Source organism: Aotus nancymaae, unplaced genomic scaffold (assembly GCF_030222135.1).
Source record: "Aotus nancymaae isolate 86718 unplaced genomic scaffold, 86718_ANA_hifiasm-v0.15.2.pri h1tg000064l_1, whole genome shotgun sequence".
In the NCBI taxonomy this organism is placed as follows: Eukaryota; Metazoa; Chordata; class Mammalia; order Primates; family Aotidae; genus Aotus; species Aotus nancymaae.
In genome coordinates, this window is record NW_026988479.1 from 9,058,901 (window position 1) to 9,079,271 (window position 20,371).

The 20,371-nt window shown below is 40.7% G+C and overlaps 1 protein-coding gene across 1 annotated transcript; it reads right to left on the reverse strand.

Moving 5' to 3' along the window:
• Window positions 1–592: 592 nt before the first annotated feature.
• CUNH5orf15 (chromosome unknown C5orf15 homolog) lies at window positions 593–20,055 on the reverse strand. Its single transcript, XM_012441810.3, has 3 exons — window positions 19,877–20,055; window positions 5,020–5,543; window positions 593–2,069 (listed from the first exon to the last, which is right to left on the reverse strand). Exons 1-3 carry the CDS (start codon window positions 20,013–20,015, stop codon window positions 1,938–1,940), a joined length of 795 nt encoding a protein of 264 aa, XP_012297233.2. The 5' UTR covers window positions 20,016–20,055; the 3' UTR covers window positions 593–1,937.
• Window positions 20,056–20,371: the final 316 nt, after the last annotated feature.

Genomic DNA, 20,371 nt, shown 5'->3' on the forward strand with positions numbered 1-20,371 from the left:
TTAATACCAAAATCGGGTGCAGAGCTTCTGGTCTGTCCAGAAAGTGAATCTTGCAGAAGGGGGCAGACAACCCCACACAGGTGTAGCGGCATGAGTGTTGTGAGGCTCAACTGTGGGCCCTGGGTGCCTAGTCCTGCAGTTCAAGTGCCCCTTGAGACTCCAGTGGCATTTGTAATCAATGTATGATCTGATGCTCTAACACTCTGAGGCTACTTAATTGCAGCACTGTGACCTAGGTGGCTGGACCACCAGGAAGTACCCAAGAATCCACAATCCACTAGGGGGAAAAGCCTCCACGCTTGGGGAGTCCATCCCAAATAGGGACCCGAGGATGCTAGAAAGAGCACTGATTTAGCCACTTTGCTTTCTTTACCATCCTACTTTGCTAGTTTTCAATAAACTTCAGTACCTAGCAGTAAGTTAGACCTAGAAAAGAATTTAGAAATGTAAACGGAATTCACAGAGGCAGAGTTGCACTGCTGAGAGAGATACCTGTAAGTGAGTCAAGTTAGATTGCTCCCAGACATAAGCTACTCTACTCCCTGTTACTACCTAAATGTCATCACTGAAATGAAACACACTCGTGAAATCATAGATTTATATCTTTGCCATTTATTTTTTAAAATCTTATTCAAAATATTAAATAATACAGTTCAGATATGAAAAAAATTACTGTAATAAAACAGTTCAGGGGTATTTCCACTGTGCTTCCCTTCCTTATTAGGAAAGTACACTCTCCACCCAAGAGACAGGATGGATGGCCTTCTTCCAGCTCTACACAAAGCGCAAGCCCACTGGCTCACCCAGGCCCTCCTTAACATATACTAGGGTTTAGGTTTTCTAAAAAGTTGTTGTGATACTTGTAAGTCAACCATGGTTCAAATCACATATTTACATATTGATCAATTCTTTATGATAGGAAGACAGACATAAATGAAACACAGCAAATAATTTCCAGTTGTCATAAAAAACAAAAACAAAGAAAAGAAAACAAGTGTGGGGGAAAAAGGTCATTGTACACAAATATCCTTATGTATACAAACAACTTCACTCAGGTATAATTTTAATTTGAAAGACCTAGATACAGTGATAATGGCCCCTAAGATTTATTCAAACTTACTATAAAATAACAAATGAAGTAAATGAATCTGATATAATTTTAAACTCTGCCCATTTCTTGAAACCTGGGAAGAACTTGTGCTATAACCAATTGCTAACTAAAAGCAGTTGTACATGTACTTAATATTTTACCATAGTTTCCACTTATATTTAATATAGTAATTCAAACCAAGAAAATAGTATCTCTGTAACATTTTATCTATGTCCACTGCAAGCTGCAGTCTCTGTTGCCAAGATTTCTCGACACATTTAATGTTTTACCTAAAATTGTGGTCAGATTGAGCAATATCATTATCCTAAATTATGTTTAAATTATCTAAAAATATCCAAAGCAGTTTTCTTGGAAGGAAAAAAATATTACTCAAATGCAAAGCATTATCACACATATCCTTGTACATTACAGTTTGGGACCACAAAAAAATGTGTGGTTAAAAAATAGTATTTGAATGGCAGAGAATGAATGTGAGTCAGTAGTAACAGATATGTTAGAATTTAGTTACAAGTTTGGGATCTTTTAAAAGTAGCATCACTAATACTTCCAGAAGAAGCATAATAAATCTAAAATAATAAAAACTACAGTGTAAATATAAGGTAATGCTTAACTCACATTTTGGACATCTGATCAAACGCAGCTCTAAAAGTACAGATAAAAAATTATATACTCCTTGTTTGTGACATTTAATTTCCAAAGCACCAAGGCAAAAGAGAGATCCACCTCTCATTTAAGTAACAATTGCCTATGGCAAACATCTGCACAATATCATATAAAAAGTCAAGCAAATAAAATTACATAATAAGCAAACTCAAATCACAGTGCTTTAAAAAATATAATCATTGGTGATCTTCAAAGAAGGCATTGCCTCATTAACATTCTGATCTAGGCGATGGTATTCCACTGTTTTCGAACAAAGGCCATCACGCCATTTCCTGCTTTGAACCAGAAGAAAAATCTGGAAAACAAAATTAATTAAATATGCAAAAGAGAAAACAGAGAATATGGTAAACATTTTTATAACAAGTGAAATATCTCTCTTCTAGGTTCCTAAATACAAAACATAAAATATCAACAACAACAAAAACGCTATTGTAGGCTGAGGCAGGCAGATCACTTGAGCCCAGGAATTCGAGACCAGCCTGAGCAACATCGTGAAATCCCATCTCTACAAAAAATACAAAATCAGCCAGGCATGGAGGCGCTTGCCCTAGTCCCAGCTACTCAGGAGGCTAAGATGGGAGGACCACTTGAGCCCGGGAGGCAGAGATCACAGTAAGTCAGGATAGTGCCACTGCACTCCAGCCTGGGTGACAAAGCAAGACCCTGTCTCTCAAAAAAAAAAAAAAAAAGCTATTTTGCTTTCCATCTTGTAGAGAAGGCTAAACAGTACTTCTCAAATTTCAATATATGTAGGAATGTTTGTTAAAGACTCAAGATTCCTAGGCTCTGTCTTCAGAGACTGAGTTAGTATTTAAGGTGGAGCCCAGGAAACTATTTGTTTAACAAGTCCCTTAGACGTCCATAATACAGATGGCCAAACAGTAAACAGAGGGATATAATATCAGCAGCATTCAATGTTCCGTCTACTCATAAACACTTACAAAGCTAGCAATATATCACTAACTACAAATAACCAAAACAGTTGGCTGGTTTGCTTTTTTTTTTTTGAACTATTACTAGATTCACTGATTCTCAAAGCTGGAAGGCATTTTGAAATTATCAGGTCCAGTTTCGCTATTTGTCAGGTAAGGAAATCAAGGTCCCGAAGGGGAAGGTGGCTTTCAGGGTTACAAAGCAAGTTACAATAAAGTCAAGAACTAAGACTTATTGACCAGTAAGTATTAAAAAGGAATTGTGTGTTTCATCTTCCTTTAAGTATTCTGAAAGGCTTAACTACTCAGCTTTGGGCCTATACAATGCCAACATGTGCCATCACACTAAATGATCTATCCTGTCCTATATATGCCTCTTATGCCTCATGTAATCCAGCAAACTGGTAACAGCACAGAAATGTTCATCACAACATATTTCTGAACCAAAAATTATAAACCATGAACCCATTATGTTTCCAGCCAGGCACAGTGGCTCATGCCTGTAATCCCAACTACTTGGTAGGCTGAGGTGAGAGGATTACTTGAGGCCAGGAATTCACCAATGTGGATGATATAGCAAGATCCTGTCTCAAAAAAAAAAAAAATGTTTTTAAAGAATATTAAGGCCGGGCGCGGTGGCTCACGCCTATAATCCCAGCACTTTGGGAGGCCGAGGCGGGTGGATCACGACGTCAAGAGATCGAGACCATCCTGGTCAACATGGTGAAACCCCGTCTCTATTAAAAATACAAAAATTAGCTGGGCATGGTGGTGCGCGCCTGTAGTCCCAGCTACTCGGGAGGCTGAGGCAGGAGAATTGCTTGAACCCAGGAGGCGGAGGTTGCGGTGAGCTGAGATCACGCCATTGCACTCCAGCCCGGGTAACAAGAGTGAAACTCCGTCTCAAAAAAAAAAAAAGAATATTAAGGATATGGAAAATGCTCACGATTTGTCAGGTAAAAAGCAAGACATAAAACTCTATGATATAGGCTGGGCACAGTGGCTCACACCTGTAATCCCAGCACTTTGGGAGGCCAAACTGGGTAGATCACTTGAGGGCAGCAGTTTGAGACCATCCTGGCCAATATAGCAAAACCCGTCTCTACTAAAAATACAAAAATTAGCCGGGCATGGATGCCCCAGTTGCTGAAGAGGCTGAGGCAGGAGAATTGCTTGAACCCAGGAGGCAGAGGTTGCAGTGAGCCAAGATCGCACCACTACACTCCAGCCTGGGAGACAAAGTGAAAATCCCTCTCTAATAATGCTGAATATTTAAATTTTCTTTTCTAAACTCCTGTGTTTTCTAAATTCCCTAAAATAAACGTGTAACAGTTTATAATTAGAAAGAAATTTAAAAGATCATTAAGTTCAATGTTAATAAAAGACAAATGTTAAATTAACACTTTCTCCACAAGTATTCCTACTGATGATGCCAAAATAAGATAGAAACCCTTAAAAAAAATCACGGCCGGACAAAGTGGCTCACAGCTGTAATCCCAGCACTTTGGGATGCCAAAGCGGGCAGATCATGAGATCAGGAGTTTGAAACCAGCCTGACCAACATATGAAACCTCATCTCTACTAAAAATACAAAAATTAGACAGGCATGGTGGTAGGCATCAGTAGTCCCAACTACTCAGGAGGCTGAGGCAGGAGAATCACTTGAACCCAGGAGGTAGATGTTGCAGTGAGCCAGGATCACGCCACTGCACTCTAGCCGGGGCAAAGAGTGAGACTCCATCTCAAAACAACAATAACAACAACAGAAATCACTGGGCTTTGGTATTCCTCATTAAGAAATAGGACTATTTTTGTTAGAAGTACATATATTCAAGCATTCTGTCTGTAGTGTTAAAACATACAACAGATTTATATGCGGATTAGACATCTCAATATTTTACTATGAATTTAAACTTGAATGAAAAAAAGGAAAGAGAGCTGGGCATGGTGGCTCATGCCTGTAATCCCAACACTTTGGGAGGCTGAGGTGGGAGGACTGCTTGCTTGAGCCTGGGAGTTCAAGACCAACCTGGGCAACATAGCGAGACCTCATCTCTACAAATAATGATAATTTTTAAAAATTAGCTGGGTGTGGTAGTGTGCATCTGTAGTACCACCTACTCAAGAGGCTGACGCAGGAGAATCACTTAAGCCTAGGAGGTCAAGGCTCCAGTGAGCTGTGATTGTGCCAATGCACTCCAGCCTGGGTGAACAGTGAGACTCAATCACAAAAAAAAAGAAAAAAAAAGAACCATGAATCATCAAAAGCATTATGACTGAAATAATAAAGGGCTAAAAAAATCCCAAACTTACCTTCCTTTTGTTGTGATACGTAACGTAAACAACAACAATGCAAAAAGCAAAAATAATAAGATGAAAAAAGAAATGGCTATCTTCCTCTTCTATATTTGAGGATGGCATCTTAAAAGATTTCACTGACTGTTCAATTTCCATGTAACCCCTGTTTTCTTCCAAGGTGTCATCAGACTCGTCGTCTTCCCTGGGGCCCGTGGTCCAGTCATAGTCTGGTTCCCCATAATCACCATTGTCCAGAGTGTCTTTGGCTGTGGATGGAGAACTGTTCAGCATGAGAAGATCCTCCTCCTCTATGCTAGGATCTTCATTATCAGCTTCCTCTTGAGACAGAGCAGTAGGAGAGGGATGAGGGGCCAAAGATGCTCCTCCACTTTTCTCGGTACTCGTTGTGGGAGGGAGGGTGGTACTGATTTGGGAAATAGAAGGTTTGGTTTGGTTTTCACGTGTTAAAGCATTCACATTTGGGGTAGAAATATCTGAGTTGTGCACAGTTTGGCTCGGTGAATCAGTCAGTGATACAACTGAAACAAACAAAGAATATTAAACTGAAATCTCCAACTTTATTTCCACCAAGCTAAAAGCATATTTACCTAAATTTTACACTAAGCATTTCTCCCTAAATTCCTATAACATTCTCAAAAACTAGTTATTAAGTCTCAATAGACAGCAATCAGTTATATTTCTTCTTAGTCATTCTTCAGATAATAACTGCTTCGCTAGATACTAACAACTTAAGCAGCATAAAAGACCTACTGCATTATAGAGCCTGCCACCAAAAAAAAAATAAAGAAAGAAAGAAAAAGGTCAGACTTTGGGTCACAATGGCAAAGTCCACATATAGCCCTGACCCATCCCCTATGTTTTCATTTCATAAAGAGTGTGGACTTCAGTTATTTCATCCAGACTCTATCTGATCCCTAGAACAAAATAAGTGGCTGATTCTCACTCAACTGGGTCCCAAAAAAGACAGGGAGTTTGGACCAAAATACTTTCAACACAAGATAACAAATCCAGGGGACGCTATAAGCAAGCTGTAGACAGTAATTCTAAGTCATACTTGAACTAGAGGACTCTCTCTCCTAAATTAAAAACAAACAAACAAAGAAGGATCCTTACAAATTAAAAAGTTCTAAAGGAGAAGCATCAGAAACTGGAACCTGAGAGCTAAGTGACAAGCAGATTATTTTAAAGAGGGAGGAAGGCATCTAGGTATGGGAAATGACACCAAATACACACATTCTTACTTCTCTGTGCTGCTACCTACTCAGCATAGTTTACTAAATGTAAAATTCTTTACATAAGTAACTCTCCCAAGAAGATTCAATAGAGGGGAGATTCAACAGAAAAATCCCTTCTGAAATTTAACCATTTCTAATTTTTAATCTAACATAGTATCTGTTGAAGAACCTCAAGTATCTCTACTACATCTAAAAAAAAAAAAACCTGTCATGTGAGATCTAAACATATTCAGACAATATTTTAAAGTCTATCATATTAAAGTAAAATATTTTATAGGGTTAAGATTAAACCAAGTCATTCTAGGGCTTTCACAAACATGCATTCACACAAGTTAACAATCTAACAGATAACCCTTTCTACATGTGAATATACTCTGGTTTGTGTATCACAGTTGACATCTACTTTGTGTAGAAAAAAAGAAATAGCTGTTCTCAATTGGAATAGAAGAGCTCAGAAAAATAATGTAGTAAGTTAGTAAAAAAAAAAAACAAAAACAGTAAATTAGTAAAATTCTTTTTTTCCCTTTTTTTTTTTTTTTCGACAGGGTCTCACTCTGTTGCTCAGCCTGAAATGTAGTAGCACAATCATAGTTCACTGTAGCCTCGACCTCCTTGGTTCAAGCCTCCCACATAGCTGAGACCACAGGCATATGCCACCCTGCCCAGCTTTATTTTTCTTTTTTTTTCATAGATTTGTCCAATGCCTCATGCAATTTTTTTTTTTTTTTTTTTTTTTTTTTTTTTTGAGACAGCATCTCGCCATGTTGCCCAGGCTGGTCTCAAACTCCAGGGCTCAAGCAATCCTTCCACCTTGACTTCCCAAAGTCCTAGAATTAAAGTAAAACTCTTAAAACATTTTCGATAATTGAGTTCCTTAAAATATTTTACTGGAAGAAAAGAGAAATAAATAGGACCTACAACTGAGTACATTACTCAGAAAACTACTAATAGGAATTTCTGAAAATAATTTTTACATTTATCACATCAATTTAGTTATAATTCAGGAATTTATAAATTATTTTCTGATACATTTAATTTCCTTGCCAAAGTACAGAAAAACATATTTTAAAATAAAATTTAGGGAGGGATCCAAGATGGCCAATTAGGAGCAGCTAAGGATTGCAGCTCCCAGCGAAGGCACGGAGGGTGAGTGGACACCACATTTCGAGACGGATTTTTATTGCCCACAGACCAGGAGATTCCCAGGCGGAGGAGCCCCACAGGACACGAGCGCGGCTGGTCTGGCCCCCACGGCTGTTTTGGCTGGCGCGGCTGTTTGGGCCGGCACCCCGGTGCGGCAGTTCTCCCTACAAAATACACGGGTCCAGGCGCCGTTTTAGCTGGCGATTGGAGCTCCGGGATGGCAGAGTCGCCCATTCATCTGATTAAAAAATCAGAAACAGGGAGCCAGGCCAGGAGATTCCTGAGCAAAAAAGCACCACGAATCTCAGCGCCACTCTTTCAGCCGGTGCAGTGAGTCGCTGCATGGGAAATCACACAGATTCTGGCGCCTCTTCAACAAGCGACTGGAACACCTGGGAGAGAGTCGACCGTTCAACTAAAAAAAGAAAAAAAAAGGGGTCTCTGAGGCAGGGAGCCAGATGATCAGGTTTGGCTGGTCCCACCCCCACAAAAAAACAGCAATCAAAAACGCTCTGGATTGAGAGTTTCACAGCAAGCACAGCTGAAACCGGGAGGGTCCAGCTCTGTGGGGGAGAGGCATCCACCATTACCAAGGCAGTCCACCACTATGGAGGTAGTTTGCCTTTGCTGACGCAGTCCGCCATTACAGAGAGAGTCTGCCATTACAGAGGTGGGCCACCATTGCCAAGGCAGTTCTAACTACACCCGTATAAACAGGACTGCAGGGAAGTTCACAGCAGCTGGGCGGAGCCCACAGCACCTCAGCAAAGCCTCTGCAGGCACACAGTGACTAGGCTGCCTCCTGGCTGGGCAGGACAGCCTGGAAAAAAGCCAGCAGCACAACAAAAACTCATATTTATGAGCCCTAACTTCCTGGGACAGAGCTCCTGGGAAAAAAAAAACAAAAAACAGGGGGTTTATGAGTTCTGCTGCAGCAGACTTAAATATACCTGCCGAGCAGCTCTGAATGAACATCGGAGCTCACAGCTCAGCACGTGAGCTCCTATAAAGGACAGACTGTCTACTCAAGCAGCTCCCTGACCCCCATATATCCAAAGAGTCACCTCATAAAGGAGAGCTCAGACTGACATCTGGCGCATATCCTTCTGGGACAAAGATAGCAGCAGAAGAAACTGGCAGCAACCCTTACTGTTCTGCAGCTGCTGCAGGTGATCCCCAGGCAAGCAGGGCCTGGAGTGGACCTCAGCAGTCCTACAGCAGAGGGGCCAGAGTGTTAGAAGGAAAACTAAGAAACAGAAAGAAATAACTTCATCATCAACAAATGGGACGTCCACTCAGAGACCCAATCTGAAAGTCAACAACTACTAAGATGAAAGGTGGATAAATCCACAAAGACGGGAAGAAACCAGTGCAAAAAGGATGAAAACACCCGAAACCACAACGCTTCTCCTTCTATAAGGGATCACAACTCCTCACCAGCAAGGGAACAAGGCTGGATGGAGAATGAGTGTGATGAATTGACAGAAACAGGCTTCAGAAGGTGGGTAATAAGAAACTTCTGTGAACTAAAAGAACATGTTCTAACCCAATGCAAAGAAACTAAGAACCTCGAAAAAAGATTTGACGAAATGCTAACAAGAATAAACAACTTAGGAATATAAGTGAATTGATGGAGCTGAAAACACAACACGTGAAGCTGAGAACTTCACGAAGCATACACAAGTTTCAGCAGTCAAACTGACCAAGCAGAAGAAAGGATACCAGAGGTCGAAGATCAACTCAATGAAATAAAACAAGAAGGCAAGATTAGAGAAAAAAGGGTAAAAAGGAATGAACAAAGTCTCCAAGAAATATGGGACTATTTGAAAAGACCTAATCTCTGTTTGATAGGTGTACTTGAATGTGACGGACAGAATGAATCCAAGCTGGAAAATATTCTTCAGGATATTATTCAGGAAAACTTCCCCAACCTAGCAAAGCAGGCCAATATTTAAGTGCAGGAAATACAGAGAACACCACAAAGATTTTCCTCAAGAAGAGCAACCCCAAGGCACATAATCATCAGATTCACCGGGGTTGAAATGAAGGAGAAAATACTAAGGGCAGCCAGAGAGAAAGGTCGGGTTACCCACAAATGAAAGCCCATCAGACTCACAGCAGATCTCTCAGCAGAAACCCTACAAGCCAGAAGAGAGTGGGGGCCAATATTCAACATCCTTAAAGAAAAGAACTTTCAACCCGGAATTTCATATCCAGCCAAATTTCATAAATGAAGGAAAAATAAAATCCTTTGCGAACAAGCAAGGACTCAGAGATTTCATTACCACCAGGCCTGCTTTACAAGAGCTCCTGAAAGAGGCACTAAACATAGAAACAACCAGTACCAGCCACTCCAAAAACATACCAAATGGTAAAGAGCATCAACACAGTGAAGAAACTGCATCAACTAACGGGAAAAACAGCCAGCTAGCATCAAAATGGCAGGATCAAATTCACACATAACAATATTAACCCTAAATGTAAATGGGCTAAATGCCCCAATCAAAACACACAGACCGACAAATGGGATAAAAAGCCAAAACCCATCAGTGTGCTGTATCCAGGAAACCCATCTCACATGCAAGGATACACAAAGGCTCAAAACAAAGGGATGGAGGAAGATTTACCAAGCAAATAGACAGCAAAAAAAAGCAGGAGTTGCAATTCTCATCTCTGATAAAATAGACTTTAAACCAACAAAGATCAAAAGAGACAAAGAAGGACATTATGTAATGGTAAAAGGATCAATGCAACAAGAAGAGCTAATGATCCTAAATATATATGCACCCGATACAGGAGCACCCAGATACACAAAGCAAGTTCTTAATGACTTACAAAGAGACTTAGACTCCCACACAATAATAGTGGGAGACTTTAACACCCCATTGTCAATATTAGACAGATAAATGAGACAGAAAATTAACAAGGATATCCAGGACTTAAACTCAGACCTGGATCGAGCAACCCTAATGGACATTTACAGAACTCTCCACCCCAAATCCACAGAATATACATTCTTCTCAGCACCACATCACACCTACTCTAAAATTGACCACATAATTGGAAGTAAATCACTCCTCAGCAAATGCAAAAGAATGGAAATCATAACAAACAGTCTCTCAGACCACAGTGCAATCAAGTTAGAACTCAGAATTCAGAAACTAACTCAGAACCGCACAGCTTCACGGAAACTGAACAACTGGCTCTTGAATGTTGACTGGATAAACAATGAAATGAAGGCAGAAATAAAACGAGAATGAAGACACAACATACCAGAATCTCTGGGACACATTTAAAGCAGTCTCTAGAGGAAAATTTATAGCAATAAATGCCCACATGAGAAGCAAGGACAGATCTAAAATCGACAGTCTATCATCAAAATTGAAAGAGCTAGAGGAGCAAGAACAAAAAAACTCAAAACCTAGCAGAAGACAAGAAATAACTAAGATCAGAGCAGAACTGAAGGAGATAGAGACACAAAAAAACCCTTCAAAAAAATCAATAAATCCAGGAGCTGGTTTTTCGAAAAGATCAACAAAATAGACCACTAGCCAGATTAATAAAAAAGAAAAGAGAGAATAATCAAATAGATGCAATAAAAAATGATAAAGGGAATATCACCACAGATTCCACAGAAATACAAACCATCATCAGAGATTATTACAAACAACTCTATGCACATAAACTAGTAAACCTGGAAGAAATGGATAAATTCCTGGACACTTGCATCCTCCCAAGCCTAAACCAGGAAGAAGTTGAAACCCTGAATAGACCAATAACAAAGTCTGAAGGTGAGGCAGCAATTAAGAGCATACTACCCAAAAAAAGTCCAGGTCCAGATAGGTTCACAGCCAAATTCTATCAGACATACAAAGAGGAGCTGGTACCATTCCTTCTGAAACTATTCCAAACAATACAAAAAGAGAGAATCCTTCCCAAATCATTTTATGAGACCAACATCATCCTGATACCAAAACCCGGCAGAGACTCAACAAGAAAAGAAAACTTCAGACCAATATCCATGATGAACATAGATGCAAAAATCTTCAATAAAATACTGGCAAACCGATTGCAACAGCATATCAAAAAGCTTCTCCACCATGATCAAATAGGATTCATCCCAGGGATGCAAGGCTGGTTCAACATATGCAAGTCTATAAACATAATTCACTACATAAACAGAACCAAAGACAAAAACCACATCATCTCAATTGACGCAGAGAAGGCCTTTGACAAAATTCAACAGCCCTTTATGCTAAAAACCCTCAATAAACTAGGTATTGATGGAACATATCTCAAAATAATAAAAGCTATTTATGACAAACCCACAGCCAATATCATACTGAATGGGCAAAAACTGGAAGCATTCCCTTTGAAATCTGGCACTGGACAAGGATGCCCACTCTCACCACTCCTATTCAATATAGTATTGGAAGTTCTAGCCAGAGCAATCAGGCAAGAAAAAGAAATAAAGTGTATTCAAATAGGAAAGGAGGAAGTCAAATTGTGTCTATTTGCAGACGACATGATTGTATATCTAGAAGACCCCATCATCTCAGCCCAAAATCTCCTGAAACTGTTAAGCAACTTCAGCGAAGACGCAGGATACAAAATCAATGTGCAAAAATCACAAGCATTCCTATACACCAATAACAGACTTAAAGAGAGTCAAATCAAGAACGAACTGCCATTCATAATTGCTACCAAGAGAATAAAATACCTAAGAATAGAACTAACAAGGAACATAAAGGACCTCTTCAAGGAGAACTACAAATCACTGCTCAACGAAATAAGAGAAGACACAAACAGATGGAGAAACATTCCATGTTCATGGTAAGTAAGAATCAATATCGTGAAAATGGCCATACTGCCCAAAGTAATTTACAGATTCAACGCCATCCCCATCAAGCTACCAATGACCTTCTTCACAGAACTGGAAAAAATCACCTTAAACTTCATATGGAACCAAAAGAGAGCCCGCATAGCCAAGTCAATTCTAAGCAAAAAGAACAAAGTGAGAGGTATCACACTACTGGACTTCAAACTATATTACAAGGCTACAGTAATCAAAACAGCATGGTACTGGTACCAAAACAGAGATATAGACCAATGGAATACAACAGAGGCCTCAGAGGCAACACAACACATCTACAATCATCCGATCTTTGACAAACCTGACAAAAACAAGCAATGGGGAAAGGATTCCCTGTTTAATAAATGGTGTTGGGAAAACTGGCTAGCCATGTGCAGAAAGCAGAAACTGGACCCCTTCCTGACACCTTACACTAAAATTAACTCCAGATGGATTAAAGACTTAAACATAAGACCTAAAACCATAAAAACCAAAGAAAATCTAGGCAAAACCATTCAGGACAGAGGCATAGGCAAGGACTTCATGACCAAATCACCAAAAGCTTTGACAACAAAAGCCAAAATAGACAAATGGGACCTAATCAAACTCCACAGCTTCTGCACAGCAAAAGAAATAATCATTAAAGTGAATCAGCAACCAACAGAATGGGAAAAAATTTTTGCAGTCTACCCATCTGACAAAGGGCTGATATCCAGAATCTACAAAGAACTAAAACAGATTTACAAGAAAAAAACAAACAAGCCCATTCAAAAGTGGGCGAAGGATATGAACAGATACTTTACAAAAGAAGACATACAGGAGGCCAACAAACATACGAAAAAATGCTCATCATCACTGGTCATTAGAGAAATGCAAATCAAAACTACATTGAGATACCATCTCATGCCAGTTAGAATGGCGATCATTAAAAAATCTGGAGACAACAGATGCTGGAGAGGATGTGGAGAAATAGGAACACTTTTACACTGTTGGTGGGAGTGTAAATTAGTTCAAGCATTGTGGAAGACAGTGTGGCGACTCCTCAAGGACCTAGAAATAGAAATTCCATTTGACCCAGCAATCCCATTACTGGGTATATATCCAAAGGATTATAAATCATTCTACCATAAGGACACATACACACGAATGTTCATTGCAGCACTGTTTACAATAGCAAAGACCTGGAACCAACCCAAATGCCCATCGATGATAGACCGGACAGGGAAAATGTGGCACATATACACCATGGAATATTATGCAGCCATCAAAAATGATGAGTTCGTGTCCTTTGTAGGGACATGGATGAACCTGGAAAACATCATTCTCAGCAAACTGACACAAGAACAGAAAATCAAACACCACATGTTCTCACTCATAGGAGGGTGTTGAACAATGAGAACACATGGACACAGGGAGGGAAGCATCACACACTGGGGTCTGTCAGGGGGAAATAGGGGAGGGACAGCGGGGGGTAGGGAGCTGGGGAGAGACAGCATGGGGAGAATGCCAGATATAGGTGATGGGGGGAAAGGCAGCAAATCACACTGCCATGTGTGTACCTATGCAACAATCTTGCATGTTCTTCACATGTACCCCAAAACCTAAAATGCAATTTTAAAAAAAGGAAAAAAGAAAATAAAATAGAATTTAAAATTAAAATAACTGGGAGCCAACTAACTAAACTTGACTTTTAAAAGAACAAGGGTGAGTACCTTTAAAGGACATAAGCTGATAGGGTAGGAATGATAATAAAGAAACTTCCACCACGAAGTATAGAATTCAGTCATCAGCAAATCCCTTCTTTCACCCTTCACTTTCTTGTTATTACTGAAACCTGACTCTCCCTTAAGGACATACTTTCCCTTCAGCCCGTTTAAGTAATAGCTGTTTTTTCTCCCACATCCTTGCACCATTGAGTCTCAAGAAGGCACAGCTCTCCTCCTCATTGCTCTTTTCAGACCATTCTCCCATTCTTCTCCCTAAATGCCTCTAGCTTTGATTCTCTTATCTTAAGCTATCATCCACTAACTTAATTTCATCCACCAACTCCAAGCTCATACCCCCTAATTCTTATTGAGCTTCTGACTCTAGAGTTCACTCTAAAACAAGTACTCCTGCCTTAATTTCAAAATCTTTGACCTCCTCTCTTCTCATGAGCTAGCCCTCCTCTTTACCTCAGCCACTCACTCCCATGGTCATTATCTATTATCACAACTCTTCCATAATCTCAATTTCATGCATTCTATTTGCTGACATGACCTCCTATCCTTCCATTTCATTTCCTGGTATTCTCAATCCATCAACAGCTACAAACCTCTAATCCTTTTCATTCCCTGACCACCACCACCAAACCTTGCCCAATACACTCTCTTCTCTCTTTACCCAGATTCAATTCTATGTCAGCTATTATAACTGCTTTATAATCACTCTCTTACATCCATCTTCAATTCCCTTCCCCCTTGTCTACTTTGAACCATTCACATGGTGAGACACTCATCTCTAGTTATTAATAAATCAAGCTCTCTGAGTACTCACATCTGCACCCAGCAGTTGAACATGGCTGGAAAATATACAACCATGCCACTGTTTTCATTTCATTTTAAATTCAGTGCCAAAGATTCAGGTGTATGTTTAAAGCTGTTGGCAATTAAAATTGCTGGCAATTATATTTTCCTAGTCCATTTACCCTTCTACTCTCGTAGACCAATCACATTTTCCTCTGTCCACAAATTTCAAATGCCTTCTCTGTTATCCTCATTTGCAACCGATGACATCACTTCCTAACTTTTCTGAGAAAAATTAAGAAAACTTCCAAGAACTACCAGAATTCTAAACTCATAAATCCAACCACCTACTTGACGTCTCCTCTTGGATGTCTGACATTTACATTAACATGTTCAAAATGAATTCTGGCCATTTCAGGAAGACAAACATAATTTTCCCTATTTCTCCTACTAATAACAACTAAAAGCTCTGGAAATTATGTATAAAAGAATACAAGAACACTCTGAAAGGTGGTTAAATAGAACAGTTAGCGACCTCAGGATCTATGAAACAACACGGTGGTAACTTCCTTGGGTTTTTCTTTTTACCTCATATATCTTAAGCTAAAGACAAAAAATAAAATGGCAGACTTCAGCCCTAACATACCCATAGTGCATTAAATGTAAATGACTGAAATACATTAACTAAAAAACAGAGATTGGCAGACTCAACTACATGATGTCCACAGAAAACTCATTTTATTTTTTTATTTTTTTGAGACAGGGTCTTGCTTTGTCACCCAGGCTGGAGTACAGTGGCACAAACACATTTATAGCAGCTTTATTCATAAAAGCCCAAAACTGCAAACAATCAGGCATCCTTCAACAGATAAACAAAGTACCGTCTATCTATACCATAGAATATTACTCAGCAATGAAAAGAAACAAATGGCCAGGAGTAGTAGCTCACACCTGTAATCCCGGCAATTTGGGAGGCCAAGGCGGGTGGATCGCAAGGTCAGGAGTATGAGACCAGCCTGGCCAACATGGTGAAACCCCAATTCTACTAAAAATACAAAAATTTGCTGGGTATGGTGGTGTGCAGCTTTAATTCCAGCTACTTGGGAGGCTGAGGCAGGAGAATTGCTTGAACTCTGGAGGCAGAGGTTGCAGTGAGCTGAGATTGTGCCACTGCACTCCAGCTTGGGCAACAGAGCAAGACTCCATCTCAAAAAAATTAAAATTAAAATTAAAAAGAAACAAACTATTGACAAATGAAACAACCTAGGTGAATCTTCAGAAAATTATGCTGAGTGAAAAAAGTCAATCCCAAAAGTTACATACTACATGATTCCATTTATGTAAGATTCTCAAAATTACCAAATTATACAAATGGATAATTAGGAGTTCAGGAAGGGTGAGGTAGGAGGGAAGTGGGGTGGCTTTATAAGGGCAACATGAGATATCCTTGTGGTGATGGTAATGCCCCATATTTTGACTATATCAGTGTTAATATCCTGTTCATGATACTGCAGTATTGTTTTGAAAGATGTCAATATTGGGAAAACTGGGTAGAGGGTATGCAGGATCCCTATATTATTTCTTACAACTGCAAGTGAATCTATAATCATCTCAAAATAAAAAGTTTAATTTAAAGAAATAAATTTCTATGCCCCACTCAAAAAACAAACAAAAATGTTGTTCTACCTACTCTCCATCCTCAATTGGAGGGCTTTCCACCCTCCACTGCTCCTGCCTTGTCCAAGTAACCATTATCTCATGTGGATAATTACAATAAACTCCTAATTAATCTGCCTGCTTCCACCCTAACCTCTACTGTCCACACTCAACACAGCAGCCAGAGTCATTCTGTAAAAACTCATATCAAACACTACTCCTCTACTTAAGACCCTCCAGCGCCATCCATTTCTCTCAAAAGTGAGTTTTTATAATAGCCTTCAAGATCCTACATGATCTGGCCTCCACTACCTCACTCTCATTATCTTACTAATATCTCTAACAGCTCTATCCCCATTACCTACTTAATAGATAGCAGGCATTCAATAAATATTTATTGAATATGACTCGACTCAACTCTCACCACAAATCCCACACCACATCCCACACAGCATCTATGCACCTACTGCACTCCCTGAGGTGCCCATCCCGTGGTTCTCAGCAAAATGCCACTCATTCTTCTAAGGATACCTCCAATATCACCCTATTCATTGTTTAACTGTTTAACTCTAATACCTAGCACCAAGAAGGAGCAGAATATGTATTAGTCAAACAGTAAAATCCTTAAAGTAATACACAAATACAGCATAAGAAAAATAAAACTCAGGCCAGACACAGTGGCTCACGCCTGTAATTCCCAGTCCTTTGGGAGGCTAAGGCAGGCAAATCACTTAAGCTCAGGAGTTCAAGACTAGCCTGACCAACATGGTGAAACTCCATCTCTACAAAAATACAAAAATTAGCTGGGCACAGTGGCACACACCTGTGGTCCCAGCTATTCAGGGGGCTGAAGTGGGAGGACTGCTTCAGCCCAGGAGGCAGAGGTTGCAGTGAGACAGGTTTGTGCCACTGCACTCCAGCCTGGGTGATAGAGCAAAACCCTGTCTCAAAAAAAAAAAAAATAAAAATAAAAAACTTTCTAAATTTAATTCCCCTCTTCTACTGGTCCCTTTTTGAAAACTGTCCTAAAATAAAACTATATCAGCATTTCTTTTTTTTTTTTTTTTGGGACTGAGTTTCGCTCTTGTTACCCAGGCTGGAGTGCAATGGTGTGATCTCGGCTCACCACAACCTCCGCCTCCTGGGTTCAGGCAATTCTCCTGCCTCAGCCTCCTGAGTAGCTGGGATTACAGGCACGCACCACCGTGCCCAGCTAATTTTTTGTATTTTTAGTAGAGACGGGGTTTCACCATGTTGACCAGGATGGTCTCGATCTCTTGACCTTGTGATCCACCCGCCTCGGCCTCCCAATCAGCATTTCTTAAGAATGCAGAAGACCCTGAGAACTCATTCACACACTGGTTTGAGAAACAATGACTTTAAAATGAAATGCATTATGCATTAAGTTTAGGTGATCATTTGGGAACAATATATGGCAAATGTAGAGAAGCAGGCATTTTTGAAATGGCACGACCAAGAATTAGTCCCCAGTAATCCAAACTGCTTATGTTAATTTTTTTAGACTTTATCAAAACAAAAACATAAAACAAAAATTCTTGCAGACCGACAAGCACACAACCAAGCATTGGCATTTTTAAAAACCTAATATGGAACAAATTTAAATAAATCTAATGTGGTAACTTTCTACCTTTGTAAACTCACTTGAAATTTGGAACTCAACACATTCTAGACTAATTTTCTTATTACAGGAGTGACTACTTTGAAATTATAAGGTATGCTTACAAAAAATACTTACACCCCAAGCTACACTGTACTGCAATGGAACTGCTCACCTATTCAAAGCATGTATGTCGTTTTAAGTTATTTTCAGGAGAGAATAATCTGAATTTATGACATTTTAAATTGGTATATATAAAGATATATTTAAAAGATAAAGATTCTCTAAAATGTCTCAGTATAGTTGGAACAAGGTTTATAGGGCTCTAACAAATAAAAGCAGAGACTAAAGGACACTTAATACTCCACATTCTGCCTCGATGCTTACCCATGCGATTTTCAACCCTCTCTTAGGAGGAAAAGCTGTTTCTGAAACTACAGTTGCCAGATATATATTCCTTAAGCATTCCAGCAGGAAATATAAATGTTTATGTTTTATTTTTCTTAGATGATTAAATGGCCAAAACAATTAAGCTACTTAAGTACTTTAGGAACAGGAATATCTGCATCAACCAGGGAAATCCTCATTACATTTTACTAATGATGAAAGGGCCTTGGGAAATGGACAGCAGTCCTTCCTCAGAGACTGCAAAGACTTCTGGGAGGGCAGTCCAGTTACAAACACTGAAATGTTGCTGAGGAAACATACGTATGTACCCACAGTACTGTAGCAGAGGAATGTAGGGCTGGACAGGCCCTACTGGCAAGAAAGAAAACACTATACCAGGTCACACTGTTTTGCAGCTAAAAACTCAAATTTAGGGAGAAACGCAGGATCGTCTTGGCCTGAAAGAAAAATGGGACTACTAAACAAAATACTGTTTAATCCTTACAAGCTTTATTGGTGGATTTTCCCCACCAAGTATTAGGCACTGGTTTACAGATTTCCTAATTTCTCAATAAAAACCTTCAATCTCTTGATTTCACCATGCAACATTTGCAAGAAATGAAATCTTTTATCAATCAAATCCCACAGGTCTATTAAAATGAGGCAGAGTTATTCTGGTTAACTCAGAACATAGGGAAGAAGAATCATGATCTCCCTTGTCCCCAAACTCCTCTCCAGCTCCCAAGCTCTCAGAGGCCCAACACCCCGTATTCTGAATCTTTATCAAACACCAGAACCTCCCAGACCTCCAATATGCACCAGTACCAGAAGACAGCTCTTTCCGTTTCACTCTCCCTCTTGGAAACATTCCATTGGCTGGCTGGTCACTGGGTTATTGCCCCTGCCTGCCTCGGACTTTACCACTGACCTCTCCCATTCTGGAAAATCCCCACCTTTCCTTGGTCCTGCTAGATTCCCGAGTCCCCCTCACCTCAAGACCCTTTCCAGACACCACACCCCCTAGCCCCGGCCATCTCCTCCGCCCCTGTCGCTACCCTCTCTTCTAGAACCTCCTAACTTTCTGATCCAAGAAAGTTTGGAGACCCCACCACCGCCATTCCTTGTAGCAGCCCATTCTTCAACAATCTCTAGGTGCCAAAACCACTCCTCCCTCCCCGCCCATCTACACACCCTGCTCCCTGGGTTCCTGCATCTCTCAGGGACCCCACTTCTCAGGCTCCTTGGAGACTCTTCAGACCTTGGACCCCTTCAGACACCATACCCTCCGTCCTCAGGCCCGCGGAGACCCTGCCCCAACCAGACACCGCCGTCTGCTCCCGACACTCGGAAGTGCCCTTTCCCTGGCCCGGCCTGTCTCCTGGCCCGCCCTGTCTCCTGGCCCGCGCCCTAGCCCTCCCAGGTTCCTAAGCCCGCACTGCCGCCGCGCCCCGTTTACCACTGGATAGAGCAGCGGACACAAGCAGGAGCGCCAAGACCAGCGGCCGTGCCAGCCCCGCAAGGGCTTGGATGGCCGACCCTGGCAGCAATTTCGCTTGTGCGGGCCCCCTCATCCTCCTCAGGGTGGCAGTGGCCATAACGGACTCGGCTAGGAGCCTGCGCTGTTGCTAGGCTCTGCGCCATGACGTCAGACGCCGAGGCCTCCGCACTTACGTCCCAGCGTGATGACGTCGAAGCCTGGAGACTTGCTCTGGAAACCAGAATGAGGAAGGAAGGATTGCACAGAGGTGGGTGTTGCAGCTGGGGGGGTGTGGGGAACGCCACACACTTGGCTGCGGGTTAAAAGTAGGGTGTAAGGTGCTGAATAGGGCCAAAGCGAGCCCCTCCCTGCCGCCTGCATGATTGGGTACTATACAACCAAAAAAGGCATTTTTAGCCATTTTTAAAAGGAAGATCCAGCTTTAGAATAGACTGATAACGAAAGCGAAGTAAC